The following is a 25,636-nucleotide window of genomic DNA, read 5'->3' as shown; positions in this document are numbered from 1 at the left end:
TCTTCAGTGGGACTTTTAGAAGGGGATCCACGAGCCGCAGAGGTTTCCTCAGGGAAAATGAACTGGGGATCCTCTGGCACGGGCTGTCCCTGAGACAGGATGAAGGGAGTCGTTGCCAAATCCAGGGGGGCCGGCGTGGTATTCGAGGGGATGGGCTGGGGTCTCAATCCCTGGAAGAGAACCCTCTCCACCACTTCGAAGGCCGAGGGAAAAGCCCTCCCCGGATTTGAAGCGGGACTGATGCCGAAGACAGGGTAGCCTGAGGTCCGAGGGAATGGATCGGATCTGAAAAAGTCGGAGCCGAAGAATCCGTTCCCCCAGGTCCGACTCCCTGTCCGTGGCTCCGAGAGTCACTCAGATCCGAACAAGTCGGATGAGAGGAACTCAAGGTAACAGCCGGAGTCGAGGTTGGAGGAACCGTCGGCGCTGAGCTACCAGCTCCAAAAAACCTCGGATCCAAAAGCCTCGAAGCTGAAGCACGGATCGGGGAAGGAGAGATGGGGTGGAAAAGAGGCATGGAGGTTGCCCCTCCAGAGGGAGAGGGACCTGGCAAGACTCCCATCTGAATTTGGGTCTGAATAAATCTCCGCATCATCCTGTCCATATCCATGTCCGATAGGCTCTGAGTTGACCTTGAAGAGGCCACCGACTTGGATCTGGCTGGTCTGCACAGTGGGGAGGAGGGCCTCGGGTCCGAATGTTCCAACGGCTCCGGTGAGAAACGAGGAGACTGGAGCCGTGGAGAAACAGGCCTGATGGTCTTAGATGGGGGGCTGAGAAAGAGCTCCCTGTCTGGGGACCTCTTACGATGCCTGTCCTTCTCTTTTTCCCTTTCTTCTCTGCGCCTTTCCTTTTCCTTCTCTTTTTCTTTTCCTTATCTTTGTCAGACTCGCTGACTGAAGATCTGTCCTTTGAAGACCCATCGCCAGACGAACAGGGAGGTTGAGTCCCTGTCTGGGTGGAAGGTGGTACACTAGCGACCAAGGCCGAGGCAGATTCCAGCAAGGCAGCAGGGAGAAGGCCTTTGGCAACTAGCTTGGCCTTACGATGCCTAAGGGCCCTAGGGTTGAAACCTGAACAGAGAGCACATTGAGTGGACAAATGTGCCACTCCTAAGCATATCACACACAGAGTGTGACCATTGGCCAGGGAAAACTTATGGCCACACTCTGTACAATTTAGGCTTTGGCTGGTCAGCCATAGTACTGCACTCCAAGGTACAAGCACTACCTTTACAAAAACCACACACACACAGGTAGGGGAAGGGCAGGCCTAACTACTACTCTATACAAAAAACTTTTTTTTTTTTTTACACCAATGACCAAACACGATACTACAGAAGGGGAGGAAGGGAAATCCTAGTCAAGCACACCTAGATATCAGCAAAAAAATTCTACTTACTATCCCTGAGCTCAGAGCAAAGGAGACCATGATGCACACTACTGGCACGGCAAATGAGATCTGAGGGAAGATAGGAGATGGTAGGGCATTATGGGTAAGGAGAGGAGCTCGGAGCTTGGAGCAGATGCTAGAAAAAAAGTTGCCAGCTTGGATCCGATACGGATCCGTATACCCACAGGTTGCAGATAAAATGAAGTTAACTACTTCAGATTGTAGACCATAGCAATACTAGTTTTACAATGATTTCATCAAACACAGTACACTATGACATTACTCCTGCCACTCCGAATGAGTGACTGCAGTTTAACAGTGATCAAAACACAACAGACATAAGTCACTTGTATCAGATGGCCCCTGTACCCATTAATTACAGCCATTTTACTGACCATGTATATCTCAGACATACAATCGTAATTAAAAAAAATAATAATAATAATATTCTCAATAGGAAAGCATTCCTTCTTAATGCACACTTGGTTTGTGAAGCCAGATTACCTGCTGTATAAAAATGAGAAAATGAAAAGATAGTTTTATTAACAGACAGCTGCCATACCCACCCACATATTCAAACTGAGCAGATAAGTTACTTTTATCAACTACAGATGGTCCCCACACCCACCCAGCAGTTACAGCCACTTCTGTATCTCAGCTTTGCTACATAAAAACTGTAACAACACATTAAAGTACTCTAAGATGCTTCAGTGTGTGTGTGCGTGTGTGCGTGTGTGCGTGTGTGCGTGTGTGTGTGTGTGTGTGTGTGTGTGTGTGTGTGTGTGTGTGTGTGTGTGTGTCGGGCACACATTTGCACATTTTGAGACAGACTGAGGCACTATCCAAGATCAGTCTGTCTGTCTTGTTTCCAATGAGTACCAGAATAGGCTTTGACTCTCCTAAGATATTAAACTGGAAAAGTCACAGAGCATCAAAACATAAACACACTGTAGTATTGGACTGATCATGACTTTCCCTTCCTTTGACTCGATTTGCACACATTCTGTTAAAGAGGCTTCATCTCTACTTTACTTATTTTAAAGTTTCTTCCAACCTTGTTATTTATTTACTTTTTTTAATTAAGTTATTTTGTAGGTATTACACATTTTAATAATGTTGTCTGTATGGGCAAAACCACATTAAAGAAAAAAGATAAGAACCAGGAACAAAAGCACCAGATAATTCATTTATACTTAAACAGATGGCAGATCTGCAGACTGACGATTAACTAATATGAATGTTCTCTGAAAAATCATGACTACAAAGTTCCACTTTAACTGAAAATATCATTTCACTTCAGTAGCAACTTACACACATCTTTACACTTAGCAGTTTCAACAAAGCCAAGTATTAAAGGTACTGGCATCCTGGAGAGGTATCACATTCATGGAACAATGAAATGGTAATTATCATGATAGGCACTTATTTACTATTTTCTAACTTCAAGCTTAGTGTGTCTTCTTATTCATCCCATTCACAACTTTCACACTGATAGACAGAAGCAAAAGAATTGAGTTAGGATACGATGTCAGCTCTACAGACAGTAAAGTGCAGCCAACTTAAAGAGAAGGGAAAGTTAGTCCGACCAAGGTCGAAAATAAAAAAGGTTACAAAAGTGTTGGGAATAGCTAGCCTAATTTGCTGCATATTATGTGACCCCCCCCCCCCACCTCCCCAAAATGGCATATTGTTCTGGATACATTGCAAAAATGCAGGCCTTTTTTTTTGGAAGAAGCACAGCTCCAATGTCTGCAGATGATCATGGGTAAATATTCAAAGGGAAGGGATACTGCTGCCTTTATTGGACAATTTCACCTGTGTTATGAGAGAAAGCAGATTTCAATTATGAACTCATTTTAATTCACAGGTGAGGCAGGTGTGGATGAGTAAAAGTCTCAGCTGAATAAACCTGCGCATTAGGATCAGCCAAGAGCAGCCTAACTGCTCTTAGGCACAAACGCCATCTTAATAAATTAGGTACTGCACACGGTGTTTTTGCTATAACTGTAAAACACACCACAACATTTTAAGCAAGGCAAGTTTAGCCTTGATCCACTGCTGCATGCTGGTTAGAACAGTATTGCTTAGCAACCTTTTCCTTTTTTTCTTTGTTTCAATAGTATATTGCTTTCTTGCCAGTACAACATGAAAAGTTGTATGCATAGTTTGGTAATGACCGCTGATAAGTCCCATATCCTAATTAGGTACTGCAGCCAGGAGCACATAAGTGAGTCTACACCTACTGCACTGCCTCCCTTTACTGTGACCTCAAGTAAGTCAGTTCTAGTTCCAGATACTGATTTGGGGCCACATTCCATGGCCCTGTTCTCTGCAGTACTTACCCTCAGTACTCTGGTAAGCAGGCACTAAAGCCATTTTGTGTTTCCTGATCTGGTCTCCTTAGAGCTGGCGTGACAAATAACAACACAGTCAAAAGCTTGTGGTGTTAGAAGAGCAGTTACATAGTACTGCCACATCCACTATGCAAGGACATATGGACAAACAGTTTGCAGATATACTCTCCTCGAACAAGCAATTACACATCCTTTCCTTATGCATTTCAGACTGGTCACATTTCCATATGAACCACAAAATTAAAGGAAATCAGACTAATCTAAGGTTTTTTATAATGCTTCTCTGACCAATGTTGCACCTCTCACTTTCCTCGGTATAAGTCTGACTGAATCACTCAGTAGTTCTAAATACTGCCCGCATATCCCATTTCCGAGTTCTCAGTTTTAATTAAAATGGCATTTCCTGAAATGTGTGAAAGGCATGTTAAAACTTTAAACAGGTCCTTCCATAAGCTCATTTTGGACATTTCAGACACATAATTTTGCAATAACTATGGCTTCACTAACTCATCTTTATATGGTGAGTGCCTAGGTTAAAATACGGTTCTCAACTAACCCATGTCCCTGTTCAGTTAGTTTCTGGCCTTTACAAGAATGACAGGTAAGCAGATTTCCCGAAACCTGTACAGTTAACTATTACTAACAACATCAAAATAATGTTACAGAATAAAAATGTTTTACAGCATCTTAAATGTTCTTAGTGCTAAAATCTATGATTATTAACAGATGAAGACCCCATGTAAAAGTTATTCTGCAATGACACAGAAACAGTTTTCACTTTGAAAAAAAAGTCAGGTATGTCCCAGGACACTTGTTTTCAGCTATAAACCAGTGTGGTTAGATTTTTTCTAGCCTACTTTTTTTTTACTTCAGAACGACAACAGAAACACCAAGTGAGTCCAGTGCAATTTAAATTTGTCAGATGGTTTTGCTACAGGGGTCTAGATAATGCAGATGGGTTTGGTTTGTTCATACTGGTACTAATCCCTATGGAACTTCTGGCTCATAATATTAATGCTTTAGGTCATTTGCAGATAACACGTACTCTATATTACACTCCGGAATTAGAGTAATTCAGAGACAGTTTTATCTCATACTAGCTGGACAATAGGATCAGAAGACATACTAAGGGACTTCATACACCTACTGTAAGAACTGACTGGAAATCATTTTGACACAAATCCCTGCAAGCTGTGTGCTGCTTATTCCTATTCTCCCATTTACATATTAATGTCAGTGAACACTTAAGCAGGCAGTAATGCTGACTGCCATCACCTTACCTGGGAATGCATTGACATCAATGACTGCATGCTGACCCGTTTGATTGTTTATAATTATGTCGATTCCAAATAAAGAGATACCAAGGGCTTGGCGCAGAGCTTTAGAGAGTTCCCGGATTACATCATCATTTGGTCGCTCAAACAAGCCTTCTATTTTGTCAAGCTAAATAAAACAAACTTGGATTAGATATTTATATTTGATGCCAGCAAGTTACACCAACTTATATAGCAATGCATACACTCGGAATATACACCAAGTTGTTCAAAATAGTTAATTATGACATTCAAAAATACAAATTTTTACCCCACCACACCACAGTAAGGTAAAAATGGTAAATAAAGGGCTAACAGACAACTTCCGAAAAAAGTCCTCTTACAGCCAAAACTTCAAAAAATATACAATGAAAAGACAAAGACAGTAATGAAAAGCTGCAACTCTTATAGTTCTATAACCCTGATCATAGCTGGTGGGGAAAGAAAGAATAAGCAACTAACAAAGCACCTCACATAAAACAAGATGTCAGCTCAGTTACGTTTTCAAATGCTAGTCTGATGGGGGACCGGGATGGGGAAATGGGGGAGTGGGTTTGGCATATACACAAGATACAAGGTTTGATTCTGACCTTGAGTTATTGGCTAGACTCAAAATGGCCCTTCAAGGCAGTTAGCATAGCACTGATCTATGAACCTATGAGACAGTGGTAAAATGAAGTACAGCTTTGCCATTAACTGTATAAGTTGCATTATGATGTCTTCAAATGACTCTTCCAACATACACTTTTAATCCCCCCCACCCCCCCAAGCCCAAACTTACCTTAATGTGAAATTCTGGTGTCAGCTGGCAGCTCTCATCACTGCACAAGTTAGCTCACTTATGTGCATTTCAATACTCCCGATTTTCACTTGAACCTGTTGTTGGAAGTTCAAGGCAGTTCCAATCATAGTACAGTGTGTGAAACTAACCATTCTCAGACATGGTAATCAACAAGAGGGCATCATCTTGACGTAAATCTTGTGTAAAAACCATCTAATTCTAAATCAAGGACAAACTACAATATCCTGAAGATGTTTCAGAGTGAATCACCTTACATCCTCATAACAGAAAATGTTCCCTGAGTCAATACTCAGTTACCAAAGTTACTTAACACCAGGGTCCATTTTAATTCAGTTAATTACTTAAAGGCACAAACTTCATTTTAATGATGTCCAATCATTACACACCAAAAGAATCAGTAACAGACATACAATATACACTCATCCTCAAAGTCACACATAACTATGTGTGCACATTTGTTTGATGTGAGTTTGAGGTGTGTTTGTGTGTGTGTATCTATATATATATATATATATATATATATATATATATATATATACACACACACACACACACATACACATTTATCTCTCTCTCTCTCTCTCTCTCTCTATATATATATATATATATATATTTATGGGAGCCACTAATTAAGTTGACTGTCGCTAAAGTCAACAAGTCAACATCTGTTTGTTTGACACAATTTGGTTGACTAAACACATGGCTGACAGGTGTGCAAGATCACTACATTACTGGGGATGTGGAATATACCCTTTTCCCAATATTGTGCAATCTTGGAGTTAGAATATAAAATTTAAAATTAGCAGGGGTGGAGGGGTGAACCTCTCCATAACAGGGGGATGCAGTGGGGTTTACCCCTGACAAAAAGCAATGTTTTTAACTTTTTATTTACTGTTTTTCACTTAAATGCTCCATGGTTATTCCTTAGCACATGCATATTGACATGCCAATGTTTTGTTGTTAACCTTATGTTGTTGACTTTAGTGATGTTAACATTTGGGTATTTTGATTATATTTAATAAACAAATATGTGTGTGTGTGTGTGTGTGTGTTAGTATGTGCCCTGCGATGGACAGCCATCTATTCAGGACAGCTTTGTTCTCTGCCTTACTCTCACTAAATTGTGTTTGGACAAGTTCTACCCCTACCCTGTACACGGAATAGGATAAAGCAGGTATTGAGGAATGAATGACTATATGTTACAAAATAACATGTTTTGATAAAGAAAAAAATATGTATTAACTGAATCCCCTGCAAGGGGAAAACCTCAGTGGTACACTGATCTCTGAATTGGAAAGGTTTATATGATGTGGAAACCTTCCAAGATAGTTTCCATATGGCACTAAGTCCTTTTGAATCCCAGGGCCTCTCTTTTCTCAAAAGGGCCTAGACTGGTCTCAGGTATGCAAACCAATCAGAGTTAACCACTACATTTTCTAAATATCGTCACTACAGTAGCATCAGTATATGCACTAAGCAGGCAAGTTTTAATAAACCCCAATGAAATCAGTGTAGCACCTGCAGGTGAACAACGTTTAAGCCATTCACTTCATCACATTACAGAAAAGCCAAGAAGTCACAAGCTAACATCACACTGCTAATTTTCCAAAACTTTACATCATATTGATGAGTATTAAAAGGTTCATCTGCACCGTAGTTCAACTATCAAACAGCATATCTTCTACCCTTCAACTGTAAAGCAATAACCCGATCCTCAGTCTTCTCAGCTGTTTGTTTATGTTCTTCTACTGTTCAAGTTAAAAAGTAAAAACAGCAAACATTTTCTTCTTTGTGTGCATCACAGTTTTGAAAGTATCACCAAATCAAGCTTCACTCACCACAGTAAATTACACTTTCTAACGAACTGTGCAAGAACAACAGAGTCAAACTTAACCCCATGTTAAAAACATATTTCAGTCTTGCATGTCATCTACTTCCGGAAGAAAGATAGTAGCTCTTAACTTAAAAGAACATATAAAAGATGTCAATTTCTGCTCAGTAGGACTTGCAACTTGTCCTGTCAAACGAAGTGAACACAGGCCCAATTAAAGGAGACACACCCTCAAATCTAAGCTACGTTCTTCATGCCAAACAGGTTATCAGCACAAACACACTTCCCACACTAAATATGAATATGACACATACACCCACATATGTGGAGATACTTACTAGTAACTTACCAAAAGATCAGAGGCCTCCCAAACAGAAACAACTTACACACATAGCAATGCAAAAAACAACCAAAACACATAACACACACATCAGTGTCTCAACAAATAAGTCCATAAGGCGCAACACCACAAAACCTAATGTCATAGGTGACTCCGTTGTGAGAGACATGGATATTCCCCTCACCAGGCTAGATAAGGAGTGGGTTACAGTTAGCTGCCTGTCAGGTGCCAGGATCTGTCAAGTCACTCAACCACAAGTACTGTCATAGTCTATGTGGGGATGAATGACTTGAGATACCTCACTGGACTATATGAAGAGAGACATGACTGAGCTCTCAGATAATGTGTCACAGGCAAGTATAAGTCTAGCCTTAAGCAGCATTTTACCTTCTCCAAGGATGATGCCGCAATACAAATACAAAATGATTGAGTTTAACAATTGGCATAACTTCTGGTGTCAGTCCAAGGGGATTCACTATCCATCATCCTGGGAAGACATGGTCAACATGCCATTCTGCTTTGCCAGAAATGGTCTGCACCTGCCTCCTCTAGGCTTTCAGATACTGGCAAAGGCATTAGCCACCCATACTGTGCCTTGTCTGGGCAGTGTCAAAATAACCAACCAGCCAGCATAACAAAATCCTGTCTAGAAAAACTCAACATACTGCTGCTTAATGCTAGTAGTCTAAACAAGAAACTGTACTCCCTGGAAGCACTCCTTACTTTGGAAGATGTTGACATCTGTGCAGTCACCAAGACATGGTTCAAAGGCACGGAAGGCATCCCAGCCGTGCAGGGCTACAATGCCTTCCACATGTTCAGACCACAAACTGAGCATGAAAGAAGCAAAGGAGGAGGTGTATCCATCTTCATTAAAAATAAGTACACCTCTAGACTAGTCAAACAGTACGACTTTCCCGAGCTACTGCACGTCCAATTAACTATAGGCAAAACACCCTACCACATCATAGCTAGCTATAGGTCCCCCACCATGAAAAAGGAAAAGCATACCGCATACCTGAACTTACTGGAGTCAGTTGCCATACAGCCCAGCACCTTACTCATGGATGATTTTAATTATCCTACCATCGACTGGGAAACATACACAACCATTAACATGCTGGCTCACAATTTCTTGAACTTTGTCAATGCAAATGCTCTGGGACAGCTAGTCCGCAAACCCACAACAGGCTCAAATGTCCTGGACACAGTACTCACTAACATGGGACAGCAATCCCCCCCCCACTGTGTGATGTTCTCCCTGGTAGGATCAGACCATAAATCAGTGTTGTTTGATGTAATTATAAGACCAAATACACCATCAAGCTCAAAAATGCTTAAGAATTTTTCAAAGATAAATTACTTCCTACTAAGTGAAGGTGTAAGAAGTTTCAAAGCCCCCTTGAACACAGATAATCCAGACTCCTATGCAGATGTGTACACCAATACCCTGTACAACCACTTAACCAGTTGTATAGAATTGGCTGGTTTTAGGTTCATAGGTTGGTACTAGGCTATCGACCCTAGGGCCTGTACAAGCCTAGCCATAACAATTCCCTGGCTATTACTTCCCACAATATTTACTTTTTTACTATTTAACTAGGTCTAGCCAAAAAACAAAAACAAAACAAGCTATCCTAGTGGACCTCTAGTACAAACAGGCTATACCAATAAGAAAAAGAAACTAATGTCCAAGAACAAGAGGGAACTGGCTCAGCAGAGGAAGAAACCCTCTCTAGCTTAGACAAACAAATTAGGGATCTTATCAAGCCCTCCAAAGCTAATTACAAAGTAAAAATAGCCTCCTTAGCTATGGATAATTACAAGGCATTCTTTAACTACATCTGAAATCTAAAAGGGAATCCCCAGCTATGTGTTGAACTGGCTCTGGATGGCATCACCTACACTCAACCGAACGTAATAGCCAACCTGCCAGCTGACAGATGTGGAGCAAATTTCACACTCCTGTCCCCTCTAGTCATCTACCAAAGTATACCTGCCACCATTCCTCAGCCTATTATCTTAAGACAGCAGGTCATCTCAGTGGTTTCCAAGGGCAAAAACACAGCATCAGTGGGACCAGACAACATCCCAGGTTGACTTTTAAACAACTTAAAACATGACCTAACAGACTCACTTGGATCCCTGTTTAACCACAGCCTGCAAACTGGCAATGTTCTGGTGGAATGGAGGATAGCAACAGTAATCCTTCTGCACAAAGGAGGACCATCAACTGACCCTAGGAATTATAGGCCTATAAGCATAATTAACCTCATCTGCAATACCATGGAGAGAATCATTATGAACCTTATTGACAAGGACATAAGTAATACAGTTCATACCACCTATCTTGACCTAGCCAAGGCATTTGACACAGTACCCACTATGGCATTATAAAGAAACTCTCCCAACTGGGAATGAGCACCTACATTACCAGATGGAAATAAGATACATAAGGAAAGCTGGTGGTGGAACGCAGGAAGTCCATGAAGTGCTCAAAAGAAAGAAGGAGTGCAGGAAAAAATGGGAGACAGAAAAGACTGACCAGGCTAGGAAGGAATACTGACAAAATGACAACAAAATAAATGCTGTATACAAGAAAACAACAAGCAGGAATACTGGTTGGCTAGGAATAGAGTGGCAATAGCAAAGAATAGGGCATTAGAGGCACTCTACCAACTTCTGGAAAGTGACTCAGTAAGTGGTACAAAGAAACTATCAGGTTGCAAGGCAAAGACAGAAAGATAAAGAAGATAGTCAGACACCCTTCATAAGTGATGCCAACAACAACCTGCATACCAGTCCTGAGGATATCAAAGGCAGATGGAAGGAGTATTTCCAGCAGCTTCTGAATGACGAAAACCCCACAGAAGCTGTACTGCCCTAGAAACAGCCTACGATGAGAGAAGAAGAGGAGCCCACCTTAGAAGTAAGAACAGCACTAAGGAAGGTGAAGTCAGGGAAAGCAGCAGGATCAGATGAGGTCACAACAGATATGATAAAGATGCTGGGTGAGATAGGGAAGAAATGGCTCCTGAAGGTGCTCATAGCAACGTGGAGAGAAAGGCGTATCCCTAATGACTGGAGAATAAGCATACTCGTGCCAGTGTACAAGAACAAAGGGGACATTCACAACTGTGGGCAGCACAGAGGCATCAAACTCCTATGATATTGCATGAAAGTTTTGGACAGGGTGATTGATAAACGGATATGCAGAACAGTGGAATGCAAGATGGCACATGAGCAGTTTTGATTCAGATCAGGATGCAGCACAACTGACCTGATGTTTGCAGTGAGACAGATAGTTGAGAAGAAGCTAGAGATGAGGAAAGAGTCCAACTGGGCATTCCTAGACTTGGAGAAGGCATATGACAAGGTCCCAAGAAAGCTGATCTGGACAGTACTGCGATGGTTCGAAGTCTCAGAAACATTGACAGAATTAGTGCAGGCTATGACTCAAGTGCGAACAGTGTTTGGCCTCACAGAGGGGTTCCCAGTAGGAGTGGGTGTACACCAGGGTTTAGCTCCGAGTCCACTGCTGTTCATACTGGGTGATGACTACATTAGTAAACCGGTTAGAAGGGACAGATCAACAAACTTACTGTATGTAGACGATGTGGCATTACAGGCAGACTCTAAGCAAGAACTTCAGCAAAGGATAGGGGAATGGAATGCAAAACTGAAGGCACATGGGATGAAACTAAGCACAGATAAGACAGTGGTAACAGCAGCAAATTGGGGAAATCCGAAGAAGCTGAGAATTGAGATAGAAGAGAAGATAGTGGAACAGGTAAATAGCTTCAGGTATCTGGGATGGATGGCTGAGGAGAAGGGAAGTCTGAATGAAGAGGTCAAAGCTAGAATCAGAGGGCCTGCAGCCAACTGGCATAGAGTCTATGCCATACAAATGCCAAAGAAGCTGAAAAGTAAAGTGTACAAGACAGTGGTGTGACCAGTACTACTGTATGGTACAGAAACCTGGGCAATAAAGGCAGAGCAGATGAAGAAGCTAGAGGTGATGGAAATGAAGTGCCTGAGAAGGGTGGTAGGATGCACACTATAGGACAGAAAAGAAATAAGGGCATAAGAGCAGAAGGCAAAGTAGATCCAACTGCAGAAAAGATCAAAGAGAACAGCTTACGGTGGTTTAGATACATGTGCAGAAAAGCAAAAGACAATCTGGTGAAGAAGATTTGGGACAGACAGGAAGAAGGTAAGAGGAAACAAGGACATCCAGCACAGAGGTGGATGGATTGTGTGAAAGAAGATCTGCAACAGTCAGGCATGAGTGTTGAAGACGGCAGGTGTGTGGTACTGAATCTAGAGAGATGGCGACAAATAACATGATACTCCAACCCCATGTAGAAAAATGGGAAAAAAAGGGGGCTGATGATGATGATGATGATTACCAGATGGGTAGCCAACTGGCTCACCGACAATGCATACTGTCAAAGTGGGTGACTTCACCTCTAGCAAAAGACCAGTCACCAGTGGTGTTACCACAGGATTCTGTGCTGGGCCCCTTATTTTTCAGAATTTACTTCTCAGAAGAGCAGGCAAACTTGGACGGCCTGTGGCTGACCAGGTTCACTGACAAATGCAAATAGAGAGCGATCATTGAGTCACCCGACAATGTTAATATACTGCAGACAGGGTAACACAGACAAATGCTGGTGTCAAAAAGTACAGTTTTGTACCTACCATAAATGTAGATGTTCGAGGATCCACATTGCTGCAGTCCTAACTATTGGGGTAGTCCGCTGTCCAGTCGGCCCGAATACCAAAGTATATGGCTGACGTCGGTCAGGGCGCATTAGACTGACGTCAGTACGTCAGGGTACTAATGCGCATGACCGACGTCATATCCTCAGTCTTTTCTTGCCCCAGATGTCAGAAGACCCTGAAAAGATAAGGCCAAAACCAAAAACTCCAAATATACCTGCACCAAAAATATGTACAATATATACAAAAATACCAGAATATAACCTCACCTACACAACCACCCCTAAACACAGAGGGGAAGGAGGGAGGGTAAATTGGACTGCAGCAATGTGGATCCTCGAACATCTACATTTATGGTAGGTACAAAACTGTACTATGTTCTTCATTCCACATTGCTGCAGTCCTAACTATTGGGTAGAATCCCAAAGCAGAGGTAAGGGAGGCTGGCAAATCATAAGGAAGCAGGAACTGACAACATGCCTTGCAAAATAGCTGTGGCAAAACCAGCCCTAGACTTAGAGTAGAGAGGAAGGTGATAATGCTTAGAGAAAGTATGCACTGAACTCCAAGTAGCTGCCTCCAAAATATCCTTAGTTGCCACCCCCCTTAGAAATGCTGTTGAAGTGGCAGTAGCCCTAGTGGAATGAGGCCTAATCCCAACTGGAATCTCCTTGCCATGATGGGAATAACAAAATGCAATGCAAAACCCAATCCACCTAGAAATAGTTTGTTTTGACACAGGCTTACCCTGCGAACCCAAAGCAAAAGAAACAAACAACTGCTGAGACTGCCTAAAATCCTTAGTCCTGCTCAAATAATAACGCAACTGCCTGTGTACATCTAAAGTGTGCAAAATCTTTTCCCCTTTATTTTGAGGATCTGCATAAAAAGTAGGCAAATGAATAGTTTGGTTTAAAGCCACACTAGAAACCACCTTAGGCATAAAGGAAGGATTAGTACGTAAAGATACCCTATCCTTATGAAAAATCAAAAAAGGCTCTACCGCCATAAGGGCCTGCAACTCAGAAACCCTTCTTGCAGAAGTAATGGCCAACAAAAAAGCAGTCTTCCATGACAAGTATTTCAATTCAGCAGTAGCCGCAGGCTCAAAAGGTTGTAGAGTAAGTTTCTCCAACACAAAATTGAGATCCCAAGCAGGAGTAGGAGCTCTACGTGGGGTCTTATATTCTTTGCCCTCTAAGAAATTGCTTGAACAAAGGATGCGAAAACAATGGTGGGTCACAATCATAGTGAGCTGAAATTGCTGCAGCATGAATCTTAATGGAAGAGAAAGACAAACCTTTGTCCAATAACTCAGTAAGATATTGAAGAGCCACACTCAAATTAGGCTCAGAAATCTCCAAATTGTTTGCTGCACTCCAAAATAAAAATCTCTTCCATTTTTCTGCGTACACTTTCCTTGTACTAGGTCTTCTGGCTTCCATAATCACATTTAAAACTTGTTGAGGAAGTTGAGACCTGCTGTCTTTCAAAACAGAATATGCCAGGCTGTTAGATGAAGAGAGTGAAGCTTGACATTGAGCAGGTGACCGTCCCTCTGAGACAACAGGTGTGGAATCAAGGGTAAAGGCCATGGAGGCTTCCTTACCAAACTCCTCAGTAATGGGTACCAGTGCTGCCGAGGCCAATCTGGAGCTATTAAAATCATCCTTGGCTTGTCTTGTCTGACCTTTAGAAGCACCTTTGGGAGAAGAGGCAGAGGTGGAAAAGCATACACATGAAGATTTTTCCAACTGAAAGAAAGAGCATCCACTTTCCAAGCTGTGTGATGAAACCTCTTTGTGCAAAACTTTGGCAGCTGGTGGTTTAGTGGAGAAGCGAACAGATCTATGTCTGGAGTTCCCCATGACACTGTCAATTTTTGAAATACATGAAGATCCAGTTTCCACTCGTGGGGATCCATGATTTGTCTGCTTAACACATCTGCTAAGGAGTTTTGTGCTCCCGGCAGAAACCTTGCCTGAAGAGTTAGTTGCAAGCTGAGCGCAGTCTCCCATAAAATCATTGCTTGCCTGCACAATGGGTAAGAATGTGTTCCCCCTTGTTTGTTGATGTACCACATGACAGTTGTGTTGTCTGTTAGAATCAACACCTGCCCTGGAAGAAGTAACTCCTTGAAAGCCATTAATGCAAACTGGACTGCTAACATCTCTTTCATGTTGATATGTAGATGCTGTAGTCTGGCAGGCCACTTGTCTTGTATCCACTTTCCATTTAGATGAGCTCCCCAAGCAATGTCTGAGGCATCTGTCGTTAGTATCTGACTCGCCTCTGGCCGGGTCACAGAGAGTCCCTTGTTTAGGTGACATTCCTGAGCCCACCACAAAAATTCCTTTTGAATGCAAGGTATTATTTGAATGACAGTGTTCAAATCTTGGCAGTGCTGTGTCCATACATTTTTGAGATACCATTGCAGCTTCCTCATATGCAGTTTGGCATTGGGAAGCACCAGAATACAAGATGCCATGAACCCTAAGGCTTGGAGGACTGTCCTTGCAGTCAGCCCGGACTGAAGAGATAGTTGATGGAAGTAACTGGAAAGATTCTTTTGTTTGTCCGGGGTTAAAAAGGCCATCTGGGCTGCTGTATTCAGTCTCACACCCAGAAAGCACATGTCTTGAGAGGGTACTAGACTGGACTTTATTTCGTTCACAGAATACCCTAGGCATCTTAGCACTGCTATGACATAATCCAAATGCTGTAGAAGGCCTTCCTTTTCTTGAGCTAGAATCAGGCAGTCGTCCAAGTAAGGATAGATTTGAATTCCTTTTAGCCTGAAGTAAGCTATCACTGGAGCCAGAACCTTTGTGAATACTCTGGGCGCAGTGGATAAGCCAAAGGGCAATGCAGAGAACTGATAATGAGAATTTCCAGCTCGAAAACGCAGATACTTCCTGCAACTTAGTCTTATAGGCACATGAAGGTAAGCTTCCTTGAGATCTAAAGTTACCATCCATTGATCTTTGCCCAGCAGAGGTAAAAGCTGTTGTAACGTCAACATTTTGAACTTGGGAATGTCCAGATAAGTGTTGAGGATAGATAAATCCAAAATTGGTCTCCACGTGTTCCCCTTCTTCGGTACTAGGAACAGGCGAGAATAAAATCCTAGGCCCCTTTCTGGCACAGGAACTGGCTGAATGGCCCCTATTTGGAGCAACAGAAAAATTTGCTTGTGAGCCTCTTTTCTTTGTAAAGGAGGAATGTCTGGCATGCCTTTGAAAGGAGGCAAGGTATGGAAATAAAACCTGTAACCGTGGTGAATGATATCCAGAACCCATCTGTCTTGGGTAATTAAATCCCAATTTTCTTTGAAAAGAGACAGCCTTCCTCCCAAAGGTGCTGCCAGGCGAGAATGTACTGGCAGCTGAAAAGGCAGGTCATTGGGTCTGCTTACGAAAGGACTGACCCCTGCCCTCACCAGAAGTCTGAGCAGGGGAACTGCCTGTCCTAGGCCTAAAAGAACCTTGAGCTCTGCCCCTACCACGTCTAGACCTACCCCTAGACTGGGAATCATAAGCAGGATAAGTCCATCCCTTAGTAGGCCAATTTCTACTAAACTTCGGAGGCTGCACCTGCAAAAAATCCTTAACAGTTTGCATAGACTTAGCCTTGTCCTCCATTTTCTTTAAAACTGCTTCCACAGGCGAACCAAACAACACATCAGACTGCAAAGGAGCATCCAAAATCCTTGTTTTAACATGCTCGGCTAAATTCTGATCTCTCAACCAGGCATGCCTACGAAGAACAGAACCAGTGGCAGCCACCCTCGAGGAGGCCTGCACAGCATCAAAACCACACTGCAAGGAATGTTTACCCACCTGTTCAGACACATGAACTAAATCCTGCAACTCTTTACACTCAATACCTTCTGCCAGAGCATCCACCTTAGATTTCAATTGTGAAAGGAGGTAATTCTGATATTTTAACATGTGAAACTGACAATTCAACGCCCTCATGGCTAAAGTGGAAGAAGTATACACTTTCTTTCCCCATCTATCCATAGCCCTTGCCTCTTTATCAGGAGGAACAGGATTTTTAACAACAGAGGCCTTCACCCCTTTAGGCCCCTGAGAGACAGTTTCCGGGTCTGCCCTAGGGCTCTTAAAAAGATACTTATGAGCTTCAGGCACCCTATAGTACCTATCCGGTTTAACTGGGGCAGGAGGCAAAGAATCAGGATTCAGGGAAGCCTCTGCAAAAACATCTTCCACCACATTCAGAACAGGAGGTATAGCTAAAGGCCTATGCTGGGGTTTCTGAAAATGAAAAATCCTCAGGAGGAGAAGCTGAAGGAGTAGAATCATCCACATCAGAATCAGAATAAGGAGGATACTCCTGCAAGTCTTCAGCCGAAGACTCAGAAGCCTCCGAACAGTGTTCAAAACTCTCAAACTCAGGTTCCACCGTAGGCCTCTTATCAGGAGGGGGCATAGAACCTCTAATCATAGTAATCAAATCCTCTGCCATTTTAAGCATATGTTTCTTAGGCAAAGACCCTGAAGCACTAGGAGAAACCCCCACTGAAGCTACACTTGGCCTGCCTCTCAAAGAAGCCTTGGAAACAGAGGGGGAGGCTCTAACCACCTTAGGAAGAGAGGGAAGAACAGCCACCTGAGAAGCCCCCTCAGCCTGGCCTACTTCCTGAGAGGATACATCCTGTAACAATAAAGTCTCTCCCTGAGACTCCAAAGAAACACCTGGCAGAACCTCCAGCTCCACTGAGCCTTCTAAAGAACCGACGTCAGGGACTGTCGGTTCTTCCACTCTAGGCTTAGCTGCTTTATCCTTGCGCTTTTTGCCCGAAGCGGGCGTCGGAGCATCCGACGGCATTTTATAATTACAACGCTTCCCAAAAACTAACCTGGCACAGTCTAACCTTCTCTTAATAGTGCGTTTGTTAAATCTAGCACAAGAGCGGCATCCAACAACGTCGTGCTCAGGCCCTAAACAAGGTATACACAAAGTATGGTAATCCCTATGAGGTATCTGTTTCCCACAAGAAATACAGTTATTCACTTTTTCTGACATCCGGTTAAATACTGAGGCAAGAAAAAACCAAAATATTCCCCAACGGGGTACTTAGCCAACTTTGATTCGGTCTGAAACTCTGACTTCAGAAACTTTCAGAAACTTTCAGAACGCCAACCTGCACTCGCAAAATTGCTTCTGCATCGGACCATGCGGCAAAAAAGACTGAGGATATGACGTCGGTCATGCGCATTAGTACCCTGACGTACTGACGTCAGTCTAATGCGCCCTGACCGACGTCAGCCATATACTTTGGTATTCGGGCCGACTGGACAGCGGACTACCCCAATAGTTAGGACTGCAGCAATGTGGAATGAAGAACATCCATGGATTAAAGCTAAATGCAAAAAAATGAATTATTATTCCCTTTGGGAAAGCTGGCATCCCTGTTAATTATAGACAGCACCCCCCCCAAGAGTAGACCCAGTGGTATGTGATTTGGGTACTCAGGTTGATAGTGATCTGAACTTTGACCATCATGTATCCACGGCAGTAAGGAAATCCTTCTATGTGGCACATCTTATAAGTAAAGACATCACATCTAGATTTAAGGATGTTATAAGTCCATTATACTTGGCCCTCATCAGACCAATAATTGAGTACAAAGTTCCTTTTTGCATGTACCTCACCAGACACCTGCAATAATTGGAGAGACCACAGAGGTTCCTTACCAAGAAATTACAGAGTATACAAAACAAGTCTTACATGGAAAGAATGAAAGCCCTGTCACTGTATCCTGTCTCCTACAGGTTGCTAAAGGGTAACCTGTGCCTGGCTTACAGGGCAGTCTCTGACCCGGCCCTGATGGAAATGCTACACATTCTTAAATCAAGCTGCACGAGGGTCACTAACTTCAGGGATCTTAACCTAGCCTCTGACATGAACAGGTCATGCTGGAGAGATAGATGCATATCCCAAAGATTGCCACTTCCCTGGAACAAGCTTCCCTTTCATGTGAAACAGTGCCTCTCCCTGACCGTCTTTAAATGCAACTTAGCTCAATGGATTGGTGACCACAAATTCACTCCTCAGATGGCACCCATGTCCCTTCTGGACACAGTTAGTTGGTATTAACTACCATAGACCCTTACCTCGGCGAATTTCACTCACCTAACCATCAACAATTGGGTCAACTTGAGATAAATATGGCTAGAGTTGTAAGGGCTCTAGGGCCATTAGCCTAGTAATCTTCTATGAACCTATGAAAATGGCACAGCTGGGCCCTACTTGACCATATTGTGGAGGATCGGAAATCTGTCCCTGTGGGGACTCTGGTGGAAGCTATCACAAATGACAGAGGTTTTCTCAACCTTGACCATGGCTGATTAGTTTAAAAAAAAATAATGTGAAAAAAAAATGCAGAACTGTGAAGACTCTACCATGACAGGCAGAATATGTTTATGGTCTATTTCTTTTGGTTCAGTAAAATGTAGGACAGCCTCAACTTCTAGCCGGGTCTATATTACGTGACAGAATGATCACAACAGTGAACACTCTAAAGAGCGAAAATGCAGCACATCGAAACCATTATTGCACCCCCCCTGCTAAATATATATATATATATATATATATATATATATATATATATATATATACTAACTACGAGATCGCACTACAGTGAGGAAAGGGCAAATATTCCTTTCTTCACTGTACAGCGATCCCACAAAAAGCACTTTGGTGTGCTGCATTTTCACTCTTTACAGAGTTCGTTATTGTGATCACTCGATCATGTAATATAGACCCTTCTAGCCATTCTTTAAAATCCACAATAGCTGTGATGGCTACCAGTGTCTTTTCTATCAAATTCTGTTAAACAGAGGCTGACCTCATCACCTGTTACTATTAGGTTATCTGTTCAATAAGGGATGCAATAGGAAGACAGCACCTGAATCAGCCTTGGGACATGGCTCTTGTGATTTTGGACATAACAAATGCCATCCCCCACTTTAGTCTTCAACTTGCCTATGGAGTTAATGTGTACACTCAGGATCCCCTGCCTTGGATAAAGGGTATGACTAGAGAAAGGAAATTGTTCGCCATGGCTGTGCCTCTTTGACTGACACTGTACTCACTCACTCTTTAAACACAGCTCCCAAGGGCCTCTAAACCTCTGGGTGTTACATTAGTGACCAAGAACATGTTCCAGGTTAGCTTCTTCATTATGGTCATGCAGCAAATAAGGAAGACACTGACTGTTATGGACAGCAACTTAGTGAATGAAAAAGCTAGTGCAATCTGCAGTTAGCGATGTGATGCAAGTATCTGAGGTAACTAAGGCTGTTTAGAATTTTTTTTTTATGTTTGTCATTTATTTTTCTCTCAACTACAATTTAACAAATGATGGCTCTCATTTTTGTATTTGGTTGGCAAACTGATATTTTAAACGGCTGGGTGCTTTAGACTGACACTCTTCTACTGGTCTCAGACATATCTTTCAACCACTCCATTTTTTGTCAGAAAGCTCCAACCTCACCCTTTAAAGGTGTGCTTGCTCTGCTGTTCCATTCTGACATCAGGCGGCTCCAATTTTCAGTTTTTCACTGGCTCATTTATACAGCCAATGACAGACTGGCTTCCAAGTGCTTGTCAAGGTCAAAGGGAGCAACCACTGATGTTCTTGAAATTTCTCACCCTTGTGCTGAGTTCAGAAAAGGGAACCAAAGGGCACTTTTGACTTTATTCTTTCGTTTTAGACACTTATTTAGTAGAATGGAAAAGAGAAGAACTGTAAGTGACTGTGTGCATGTGAGGGCTAGAAGAATGAACTACTTTAGTGCTGCTGGTATTGGTTTTGGGATTAGCGGTTTCTTTGGCAGTGGGTTGCTTTCCTGTTCTACAGCCAGTGTCTCTCTGTCAGTGTTGGCATTGCTCTCATTTCTGTCTGATATCGTAGAATATCTTTGGTTTTACCTCATATTTTTGTCTACTCCATCATAACATTTTTATTTTCTTCTCATCCTGCTGCTGCATGCAGCAATTATGAGAGGCATTCATATATGGCATTGCTCTCAAACGTTCAGACATCTGCAGAATGTCTAGATTTTTGCCCATATTTTTAGTCTGTTCCTCAAACAATTTGTGAATTTCTGGCAAACTGATCAGGAATGAAGTCACTAAATAATAACAGACATTTGAGTTTCAGATTTCATATTCTTAACAAAATGCATGGTTGTGCAAAACCTGTTATTCTTGCAACTTTCTAAATTTATAAGAGCATCATTTAAATTTGTCCCCCATTTTGGGCCTTTGTCTCTCCCATTATTTGTGGCCTTCCCACAATTCTTGCACCAAGAGGTTGAGAGGTACGTGAAGCAGCATCACTCCTGACGGTCGGTTCCCAAACAAAAGATCTACTGACTGATTTGGCTGGTCGCCTGAGCTGCTTATTATTTCTTTAAGAACTTGTCACACTACTGCTGTTCTGCAGGGTGGGCTTCATCTTTGAAATGTTCAGGTGCGCAGCGTGAGTGACTGAAATTTTTGCTGTCCTGCAACATGCTGCCTGCCAATCTCTGCTATACTGCTGCCGTACAAATTCAATCCATTTCTAAGGACATCTGTCAGCTTGCTGACCGGCTTTTCTTCATCCTTTGCCTCTGCACTGTGGGTTCAACAGGTGTGGATTAAATCAACCTGAACCGGAGTTGCTGCTGATGCTATTACTGCTGACTAGGCTGACTGAAAGAGGGGGCAGCCGAATCTGAAGGACTTCCAAACAGTAAAACAAAACAGGTATAAGACAATGACTTTGCTTCGTAGTTTTGGTCTATTCCTTTTCAAATGTGTTTTTCTTTTGGCAAACTATTGAGGGTTGCAGTCAGATAAAAGCATCTGAATGCTAGACTTCATGCCATTCATAGCTATCAGCTATCCCTGATTTTGTCTCATATTTCAGGTTTGTTCTCATAAAATATGTGGTTTTCTGTCAGATTTTTAAAAATTGGTCAATAAATAATGATAGGCATTTGAGCTATAGTCTTTATATCCTCTAGAAAATGCATAATAATGCAAGACCTGTTAGTTATACAAAAGTAATATTTAAAATCTGTCATTGATTTTGGGTATTTGCCCCCCATTATTTTTGGCTTTATCCCTGATTTTTTATCTAAGTGGTCGAAAAAAGCATGTAAGCTTCTTATCCTTCAGAAGATGTGTCCTAATGTAAAACTTGTTAATCTAGCAATTTTTAAGTATGTTATAGTGATGTTTCAAATCTGCCTCTGATTTGGGATATTTGTTCTTTATTATTTTGGTCTTTGTCCCTGAGTTTTGCTCTAACAGACTGAGAGCTGAGTACATTTGTGCTGTGGATATGATATTTTAAACTTGGGTTATGCAAGTAACTGTGCATGTGTTTGTGAGTGCGTGTGTTTAGGGGCATTGTAATTGTCTGTACTGCATGCACCCCAACAGCAGTGAGCTAAAATATATTACTATGGTTATTATTTATGCATTTATTGATATATGTCTGTGAGGCTGTGTGTGCATGTGTATATACACATGTATGAGTCTGACAGTAATGAAGTGACGTACGATATGGTGGCTGTTTATGTATTCATTTACTTGATCATAATTGAACATCTGAGCTGAAGTCAACAAAGTGGCCACATCTGTGCACGTCTGCTTGTGTCTGGGAGGAAAATACAATAGTTTGCACTTTATATCCCGACAACAGTGAACTAAAATGTATTACAATGGTTACTATTTATACATTATCATTACTACCTACTCAACTGGGCTGTGCTGGTAACTGGTCCAGTAAGATTAATGCACTACAAATTTAAATAAATAAAAATAATTTTTGTTGGTGCACATTATACAGGGACTTCATAGCAATGTATATTTGCTTTTTGTAAATATCTGACTGGGCAGTCATGCATTTGACATGCAGTACATTACAGTTTAACTAGATGTTTTGGAATTAGGTTTGTGTGGTTTGTTGCTCAGTTTTACATGGCCTAGGGAGATACAATTCCTGGTAAATGGTCAAGACATCCCTTAGACCAAGATTTTGTTCTAAAAGGTCACTTTTAGTGCCCCCAAATTGGTAAATTTACAAATTATGCCCCCACCTACTAGGGTCACATATTTATGCATAAGCAAATTTGAGAAATTTGAGTGTTATGATTTTGAACCCTCTGCTACTAATTTTGATAGTTCACTGCTATGAGTTTGAAAGCTGAGAGGATTGGCATCAGATGTGCAGTACTCCTCTTCAGATAGCCTCTAAGAGTAGATCCAGAAAGATAGGATGATAAGAACTGTAAATTTTGGAACAATATATGATCTTTAACTCACTAGGGATGCATGTGTTGACCACCAAAGGGGTGGCAACTATGGGCACTAGTGATGACACAGCAAATACATAATTGAGGGTGGATCTAATGTACTTTTAAGACTGACAGGTTTTTGAAATGCAGTTGGCAGACAAATAAATGGTCATCACAAAAAAAGGAAAAAAAATCCGCTAAAGTTTGGTGTAAAAGACAGGTGGGAATAAAAAGTCTGTATGTTGACAGATAGCTTCAAATAACTCCAACTAAAATAAGTCATCTGTTGATTTTTTGTTTGCTTTATAAAGCTAAGTTGCTGATTTTATATTCCTTACTTATTAAATCTTTGCTGTTTTATGATTTTGGTTTGTCAGTGTGCTCCCTAGTTGCTGGTTTAAAGCCACTTAACTGTTAGTGTGCAATTTGTACCAGGAATCTTGAAGGTTAGCTAACTGCAAAGTGATTTAGACAATAGATAGCACACACCTTTCCTGACTGTACAGAATTTGAAAAATATATTTAAGACACAATATTTGAGACCTATCGTTTTAGCTTTTACTTGGGCCAGGATTCAAAAAGGTCAGCACTGCACAGAAGAAAGCAGTATACGAATAGTGCATGATCTGCACATACTCTGAAGTATAGGCTAGCTCTTATCTTTGTGTAATACAGTTGACTGCGTATGTTCTGTGAAATACATGTCCTGTGTGATATTTTTCCCAAGGTACTTTAAAAAGTTAACAACCGGACTATCACTGTAATATCACGAGAATGACCAGAAACAGTCATGAGACAAAGACAATAAGATTCCTGAACTCCACAATCTTCAAGGTAGGTGCTGTCTACCTGACTAAATGAAGTTATATGTCACAGACCATTAGCCTCATTCCTCCCTATCCAAATAACTGCCTCGGAGAACTTACACTGTGGGTAATACATCAACAAGCTGCTGTTTGTCGTGTCATTCTGGACAGTGTGCTGTTAAAAGCCATACAGTAAGTACTCTGTAGAACTATGCCATCCATGAATTAGCCCACAGTGGCAGTAGAACCATCAAAATGGATTTTTGTCTGGATTTACCTTACCTAGAACTACTTCTGAATCTTGAGGCTGGAGTGCTTATTCACCCAGGCTGACCAGACTGCTTCATTTATTGGTTACTTAGTAAACTGTTTGTGATTACCTCTTCTGAAAAAAATATTTTATTTCATCATTTTTTCCATTTGGCTCTTACTGAAACTTTGTTATCTGTTATACTTATGAAGCAATCAGTAATAACTATCACACTGCTGTGGACATTGTACTGGTTATTTACTGCAGTTGCATTTGTCATTTTTTGCAGCTGTTGATTATATTATCATTTAAGTCAGGGATACCAAACATATACTCCACAGAAGCTATTCATCCAGACCCTAATCTAAAACTGGTAAAGTAGCAAAACATGAAAATAAATGTACTTTTATAATTAGTGGTTCCCCATGAAACTGCTAAAGGTCATGTGAAGTGCTCAGTTCCTGTACATGCATGCTTAACTGACTGGCCAGCTGTCAAATTAGCTGTCAAATGGCACAGTTTGGCAGACATTTTCACAACTATAGCTAGTTCTCAAATGTTATGATCTGAGAACAGTTAGAATATCTGTCAAATCATTGTACTCATGATTAAAAAACATTCAAAGACATTTTCAAAGAATGGTGCTTTCCTCCTTGGCTACTGCTGTTAAAATTCTTGTTATGACGCTTCTCCTTGCTTCTTCTTTAAAATAACTTTTATTAAAATGATTTAAAACAAAAAAAATAAAAGCTACAACCTAACCATTTGAAAGTTAGCATTGTAACGCAAAAAAGAGAGATGAGTGCTTTTGGTTTATCAACCTTCTTCAGATCTGCTTAACTTTTGCAGCTACTTCTATTTATATTCATGCTGCTGACTTAGAGTCATCCCCCACAACCAATGGGAGTCTCTATGCTAATTCTTGGAGTACTTGTAATCCAATCCGATGTTCTGGTTCTTATTTCTTGGAAGCCAATTACATTCTTCCATGCAAATAAGTTTTAATAAATCTACCAATGTTCATTCATTCCTTTCTCTCACCTAATTTGCTATTCTTTTTCTTTTGCTCCAATGGCTTGTGTGTATCCTGTTGCAAGATGCAGGCTCCACCTTTTCATGTCATGTTCTTATTTGCCTTTTGTAGAAACTAATCACTCTCCCTGCATAGCATTTTTCATGTATTTTTGCCTCTATATTGGAGGCGTTTGTCTGCCTATAACAGAGGTACAACCTCTTCTCTTTCACGAGTTGTCTTCATTAGGTAAACCACAAGTACAGTGGCTTTCTCCTTTGTTTTAAAACATAGGATCAAACACTTTCTTCTAAATGCTCTTACTTCCATGTCATCAGGTCTCCTTGAAACTGATCGCGCTTACTTAACTACATAAATGCACTTGCTAACTCACATCATAAATCACAAACTTTTTTTATTTTGTGTCTTGCTTTCAATTTCGATTTCAATTACCCTACCATTCACTGGGAAAACTACTTGAGTACAAATTCCCAG

At 41.4% G+C, this 25,636-nt stretch overlaps 1 protein-coding gene across 2 annotated transcripts in view; it reads right to left on the bottom strand.

The window, feature by feature from the left end:
- Positions 1 to 25,636, bottom strand: part of ITPK1 (inositol-tetrakisphosphate 1-kinase) — a 1,534,199-nt gene that overhangs the window by 29,451 nt on the left and 1,479,112 nt on the right. For both annotated transcript variants that reach the window (XM_044074569.1, XM_044074570.1), the window contains one exon: positions 5,027 to 5,189. In XM_044074569.1, the coding sequence (XP_043930504.1) occupies positions 5,027 to 5,189 (163 nt within the window). The remainder of the gene's footprint in view (positions 1 to 5,026; positions 5,190 to 25,636) is intronic.

Source organism: Protopterus annectens, chromosome 6.part0, assembly GCF_019279795.1.
Source record: "Protopterus annectens isolate FY-2018-M chromosome 6.part0, PAN1.0, whole genome shotgun sequence".
Classification (NCBI taxonomy): domain Eukaryota; kingdom Metazoa; phylum Chordata; order Ceratodontiformes; family Protopteridae; genus Protopterus; species Protopterus annectens.
The sequence above is the reverse complement of the archived record's forward strand: the minus strand, read 5'-3'. Positions and strand labels throughout refer to the sequence as shown.